General features: G+C 41.8%; 1 protein-coding gene across 1 annotated transcript; it reads right to left on the minus strand.

The window, feature by feature from the left end:
- Window positions 1-534: 534 nt before the first annotated feature.
- Window positions 535-3,154, minus strand: LOC149821678 (zinc finger protein ZAT1-like). Its single transcript, XM_089980696.1, has 3 exons — window positions 1,716-3,154; window positions 1,146-1,276; window positions 535-1,058 (listed from the first exon to the last, which is right to left on the minus strand). Exon 1 carries the CDS (start codon window positions 3,038-3,040, stop codon window positions 2,009-2,011), a length of 1,032 nt encoding a protein of 343 aa, XP_089836822.1. The 5' UTR covers window positions 3,041-3,154; the 3' UTR covers window positions 535-1,058; window positions 1,146-1,276; window positions 1,716-2,008.
- Between the last annotated feature and the right edge of the window lie 4,002 nt (window positions 3,155-7,156).

The raw sequence follows: 7,156 nt of genomic DNA on the forward strand, positions 1-7,156 counted from the left end.
GAATTGATAACATATGATTTCTAACCCATTAATTTTTTAAATTCATTAGTACCAAATATTTTCTCGTATTATTAGGTCAAAAGGCTTAAAACAAACTATATGACAGATTAGAGGACACGTTGGACAAAAGCAAGTTGTCAATTTGCCAAAGTTGCGTTCCCTCATTTGCCTTTCTTTATTTAGGTTTTGCCCCATTGTCATGCCAAGTACATGAAGCACCATCCTCCGCAATTAAGCCCCATAAAACCAACACCGTGAGGTTGAGGCCATGCCACACGGTCCCCACGGAATCCCACATCCTCACATTTCACACCACCACCACCACCACCACCGTAGCAAATGCATGCCTCCACATGCATGTGCATAATAAGAACAAGCACAGGCACATGCATGAGACACGTGGACTTTCTCTTGAAGTCAATTTCATGTCATAATCAAAGCTTAGGCAAGTAGGCGTCGCCTCATATAAGCATGTAGATAACCCTAACCCCGCACTGCTACACGCCCACATGATCTTTGAAAAAAAAAACGAACGTACAGTTGTACACAGAGAACGTACATTACAAGACGGATTGGACAGTAGGTGAAGCTTGAAAAATGACGGAACTTAGTTGTCTAAAGAAGAAAAGAAATAGTAGATGGTAGGTTTGATTACATCAAGAAAGTTGGAAAAAAAAATGTGATCTGCAATGTATTATTATTACCACTAAGATATACAATAAGAACCAAGGAAAATATTCTGGTTTTGCAGCAATCTCGTGAAATATTTACCTCGAGATGGCTGGGTACGGCAAGTGTGGTCATACCATCATGTACCATGCATCTCGAGATGAGATGGATGGAGGACAGGGATGCTGTGTACAGCGACTGTTGCGGAAAAACTGACCCCACATTGGAAGCACACATAAGGAAGAGCATCTCTCTCTCTCTCTCTCTAAAAAGTTTGCAAAACTTCTAGCAGAAGCATGCAGAGAAGAACCTAATTCCCAAAATCTTCATTAACATAGATACCGATAGATGCTCCCATTGCAGGTACAGATGACCCAATTTTTTACTCCCTACAGAAAACAGAAGGCAGTGTCTTGTGACCTTAGTAAATGACACCTCTCTCTCGGAAAAAAAAAAGAGGGGAAAAAGATAATTACCCCACAAAGTCAAACGTCCAAAGGCACTGACATTGAAGAAATTATACTTAAAGTGAGAAGGAAGATGCATTGCACTTCATACCATCAAAGTGGCCAGAAATGAATGATTGATTGGTTACAACTTTTATCACCTACATGCAAATAAAACTACTCAATTAATTAAACTTGTATAGCTGAAATTCATGTGAACCAGGATGTAGGTGACAGATAGGACTTTGCTGGTTAGCTTCTCAACAACTGGAGGGGGAGGTGCCATTGGGTGCCAAAATAGCTAGTAAGAGATGGTGAAAAGCAGCAGTAGAAACAAGAAGAAACAGAACAAAGAAGTACCAGCTGGAAACAGCACAAAATTGGATGGTATTCAAGCATACTGTTTTATACTACAGAACAATGAAAACCAGCAGCAGATTGAATCGGTGAGAATTTAAGTCCCAGCAAAAATATATAAATTTCTTAAAAAGAGAAAAACAGAGAAGAAGAAGAGAGATGATTCAGTGCAGACCCCCCAAAATATACAACAGAAATTCTAAAAAACAAAAATATACAATGAATATCAGACCAATTTGTTACCTCAGATCATAGAACGGTCATCGGAACTCTCTTGGGTATCACCGGAATCTTCATGCACTCGCCGGAAGCACCACCTACCGACTAGCTGCCACCGGATTTTCCGGAAAACTGGATCCGAACACAATTGGTTATCGCGTGAAAATCACAGGCACGGTCGATCGCGCCTCATTGATTTTCAACCAAATGAATTGATTGAGATCACGTGTTACAGAGCGAACCGAAACATCCGATCTCTTGACAGAAAATTCCAGGTGGGCAACCAAGAAACGATCGGGAAATCCCATTTTGGAAGCTCAATTGGGATTGTCCGGATCGATGAACTCGGCATCGGAGAGAGCCGAGGTCGAGTCGTCGACAGTTGCCGGAAGGTTCAGATCGAGCATGCTGTCGTCTGTCTCCGGCATCGGAATTCCCACTCTCGCGCCCGAAACGTGGGTCCTCTTATGACCCCCGAGGGCCTGGCCGGACACGAAGATCCTGAAACAAACAGGGCATTCATAGATTTTTAGGTCGCGAGAGAGCTCCGGGAGGCCGTCGAGTCCGACGGGAACGCATCCCCCCTTGTTCTTCTTGTGGCCGGCGCGGTGGCCGCCGAGGGCCTGGTAGGAGGGGAAGACCCTAAGGCAGGTGCCGCACTGGAACTTCCGGCGACGCCTAGGGCGGATTCCTCCGGGAGAGGAGGAGGCCACGATGGAGTACTCCGTCCGGGGGCGGAGGTCGCGGGAGAGGAGCATGAGGGAGATGGCAACGTCCTCCTCCGGTGAGGTGTCGGAGATGGAGCTCGCGGGTTCCTCCGGAGAAGCTTCGCCGCCGGGGGCGAGGCGGAAGTAGAAGCGAGCGGTCCTCTTCCTGCTCGGCCGGTGTCGGGTGGCCGAGAGCTCTTCCGTCTCGCTCTGGTTATCATGGACGCTGGTGGTGCAGGCGGGGACGCCGGGTGGCTGGGCGGCGGAGGAAGAGGCGTCGATGGTGAAGGAGAACTCGGGATCGGACAGGCGGAAGCTCTTGCGGGGATTCTCTCGGAGCGAGTAGACAAAGTTCTCCTCAATCTCTTCTCTGATCGTTTCTTCATCTTCTTCTTCTTCTTCCTCCTGCTTTCCACCTCCTTCAAATTCTTCTTCTTCTTCTTCAAGATGGTGGTGGTGATGGTGTTTCTGCTTCCATTGGTGGTGGTGGTGGTGGTTGTTGGGGGGGTCGATGGGGAGCTTGAGGGTGGTCATGTGCGACCTCATGTGGCCGCCGAGTGCTCGGCCACATTTGAACGTCCGGTCGCAGATTTTGCAGACGTGCGCTTCGTCTCTCTCTTCCATAGCCCCAAGTAAGTGCATGGTGTGCAGAGAGAGAGGAGAAAAAGGTAGGGAGGAGGAGAAGAAATGGTAGAAAGAGAGAAAGAGAAGCGAGTTGGAGAGATGGTGATAGGGTAGGAGAAGGAACGGTAGAAAGAGAGCAAGAGAAGCGAGTTGGAGAGGAGGGCCATATGGTAGCAAGAGAGCAAAAGAAGCGCTGGGTATTCTCTCTCATGAGTTAAAATTACTGAAAAGGTCTCTCCTTCCATTTTGGATCGTGGAGACTCGGAAATTGTTTGATTCAGAAATCAGAATCATGTGAATCGGATCGTCTCAGTGCTTTTGTTTCTTTTCTTGGCACTTCCTCTCATGTATTGCAGATTTACAGTAACGGTCTTGTTTACAGGAGCTCATCAGAATCTGAAATTAACCAATATGACGGTCCTGAGTTTATCTCTTTTCCGCAAGAAATTAAAGCAATGATATTCTGACTCGTGGTTCAAAATGACACTACTATAGATATCAGCACAAAAAAACAAGAAAGGAGAAGAAACTTCTTTTTTTTTTAGTAACGTGGCAGCAGATTCCTGTCAATACTTATCTTCAAACAAGTAAATGAATCAACCAAATTATTGCTCATTACTAAACCAGGTGATTGTATAATCGACTCGGAAGAGATTGACTCTGTTTTTTTTACTTGGATTCATTCTATACACTTTTATCATCGCTTTGGTCCATTTGGTTTACTCATACTAACCATCATCAAATGAGCCTCTTCACTCCAAGTGACTCAATCTCTCTCTTAAAATGGGTGAGATATGACTGATTACATGTAGACACAAGAACTTGGTCACTTTTCAATCAGTACGACTCTTCAAGTTTTCTTGACTGAACTTGGGCAAACATCTCTTAAGCTTTGGAGCGCAGAATGAACCTGGATGCGACCCGAGCTCACTGCACCACCACCAACTTCCTGATCAAGTCAAACATCCTAAAAGCCTAGCCAACAACCCTGCCTTGTTGAGACTTCATGATCAAGTCAAACATCTTAAAAGCCTAGCCAACAACCCTGCCTTGTTGAGTTTCCTGCAAATTCCCAGTAGAGTCTAGTGCCCAAATTATGAACAAATACACTGGTTTATTTATGTAAATTTTCTTCACCAATTAAGTTGTGAGGCAGTTCTGTCTATTTGATAAAGAGCTCATTGGCTTTGTTGGGCTGCTGCATGTGAGTTGTTGCTTAAGTTTTGACTAAGGCTATATGGGACTCTATGTGAGAGTTGGGGCTTCTTGAGTCAATATCTTAAACAGTAGGGATGGTTTTGCCTTTTTCTTTTATTTTTCAATAATCATTAATTTCTTTTTTCAGCTGAGGAAATCTGTTGGTGCACCGAAAGATCGTTTGGTTGCTTGCAAAAGGGTGAAAAACTAAAAAGTGGGAAGCGTTAAAGTGAAGAAAATTATCACAAGACTATTTTTTTCTCTCTCTATTTTTTTTTTAATAATTCCGTTTGGGTTTTGTTGGAAAACTTTTTCAGAAGAACTTATCAGTCTTAGACAATTCAAGAATGCACCTAACATATCAAAATTTTCAAAAAAACACCCCATAGTTTTGCTTATGTAGATAGAAGCAAAGTTCTTCAATACTAACTTATCTCGAATTACTAGTTACTGCAAAGAATTTTACTACTTTATCCTCTAACAGTAAAAGTATATTCTTGCTCTTATATACCAACTTCGATTAAGAGTTACTGGGGCTTTGATTTGACATATTTCTCACTTTTTTATTTTCCTGTTTTTGATAATTTATTCTTATAATGCATTAATATTGAGATCATCATGTTTGAGTGTCACAACAAACTTAATCAACTTATAAAAAAAAAGAGTTGAAAGTTTAAAAGAAAATAGAGCAAAAGTGACTTCTAAACTTTTAGAAGTAATTTTTTTTAGGGAGGATGAAATTAGTTTTATTTAAAGATAAGTTCAGAAAAAGTCTGGGTGTTAGAGGTATTGACTTAGCTTTACAAGAAGATTATGAATCCAATGAAAGTCCATCGCAAGCTATTTCTGCCTAACCATATGAAAAACATCTGATAGAAACTGAAAGAACAAAGAATATGCAGAGCGAGCCTCCATCGAAGATCCTAGTGTTTTTTTTTCCTCCAAACAGCCCACCAAGTAGAGAATAACCAAACAAAAGAAATGGGCGAACCGAGATTTGAAAGAACATGATCTGAGAATAAGAACAAAACCACAGCATGTGCGGGAGATAGATTCGACATTACCACCACACATACAACATACATTAACCAAGAAGAAGCCCCTCCTAGACAGGTGTGAGCACTCTTTCCATAAACACCAACCTGGCAAAAAATTTAGATTTCGGTGTTTGACCTCCAGCCTACACATACTTTGTTGGTAAATTAAGAGTCAACCCCCATTTGGCCAAATGCACGACAGAAGGACGCTACTAGGAATATGGTTGAAAGGGAATGAATCCAAATGCACTGCTGCTGATATCCACCCATAACGTTCTATCTCAATAAGAACTTCGACCAAATCATACACCATTGTGGCCAAATCCCAGAGCATACCCACGCCCTCCTATTCAGAGTCCAGTCGCATGGGGTGCCATGTAAGGCGTATTTTCTGCTGAAGTATGGTGTTAGGTCATCATTGTTACTAAAAATACGAAGAGGGTGGTGTATGTTCGCCCCCGATGATTCACTGAATCCCACGTCTGTGTTTGGGGGGTCGAATGAGCGGCACGTATTTAGGCACATGGGGCTTGTATTCCCGTGTATGATGACATAACTTTGCATCGGACTCTGGTGTTGTTGCAAAGACTTAATCACCCTTACTTGCTTTTCTTGCCCTGAAATGATTGTTTGAGTAAATGACAAAAATATCGTCCATTCAAAAGTTGGGAAAATACTGTTCGAGAAAAGGACAAAAAAGTCCTCCATCCAAAAAGTTTGATGTTAACTATTTAAAGTGGAGACGTTCCCTATTCATGAAACTCATGCGTCATCTGCTATAACAGTAGCTCCCATTATCAACCCAAACTTTGCCTTCGTCTCCAGTCGAGGTTTCCGCCTTGTTTTTTATCCTGTTTTACAACACATTGTCGCCTTTTCGTGTCTGCCTTGTGTTACAAAACATTCCCCTGTCTTCTCTTCATTTTTTCTGTCGTTAGGCATTATGGAAGAAAGCAATGATGCACAAAACCAGTGTCATTAAGGCGGCGTGACTAGCTTTCCATCTCATCATGCTATCGATGAAGAAGGCATGTCGTCTTGTGTGTCATTAAGGCATTGTTTGTTTATTGCAGGTAGATCTTGTTCTTACGATGGTTGGAAACTTATCGATATTTGTAAGACGCTGGGACCTGTTGACAAGAATGCTTGTTTACAAATGCTATGAAGGGCCTCTACCCCATCAGGTATCATACATTCACTCATTATATGCATTGTATCTCCAACCGCTGTAATAGTAACATACTCCCGTTTTTGTGAGATATATCTTTGTTAGTTAATATCGATTTGTTTGCTATTTTACTCGATTTCTTCCGTATCGATTTGTAATTTATTGTGCGATATATTTATCGACCTTTTAGATATTATGGTTTTGTATTGTCGAGTTGTAAGTTATTATGTTGAACTGCCGTATCGATTTTCAATATATTATTCGATATTCATATCGCTTTGTAAAATATTATATGTTTTGTAATATGTATTTCTAAGATATTTGTACACAGACTTTGAAAACGTGTGTGTGCAGAAACACATCGTTACACGATTGCAGGGGCGATTTTCGCATTCATATCGCTGCTCTGTCAGCGATTTCTATTGAACTCGCTTTACAGCATCGTGAATATAATGAGAGCGTTATCGTCAACACACATGTACGACATGTATCTTTTATTGGCATGGTAAGTGACAACTCAATGCTCAGTATAAGCAAATATCAAACCGTACTTGCTTGGATACTGTCATTCATTAAATCGTTGCTTTGACTTGCTTAACCTTATCGGTATTCGTTGTTATATGCATCCTGATTAAATCGCAATAAACGTATGCGCTTGCTAACGTAAATTGATATATTGCTTACAAAACATTCCACTTTCTTATCTTCTTTTTCGTTGTTGTTAGGCATTAT

This window comes from Nuphar pumila, chromosome 11 (assembly GCF_984573655.1).
Source record: "Nuphar pumila chromosome 11, dmNupPumi1.hap1.1, whole genome shotgun sequence".
Classification (NCBI taxonomy): Eukaryota; Viridiplantae; Streptophyta; class Magnoliopsida; order Nymphaeales; family Nymphaeaceae; genus Nuphar; species Nuphar pumila.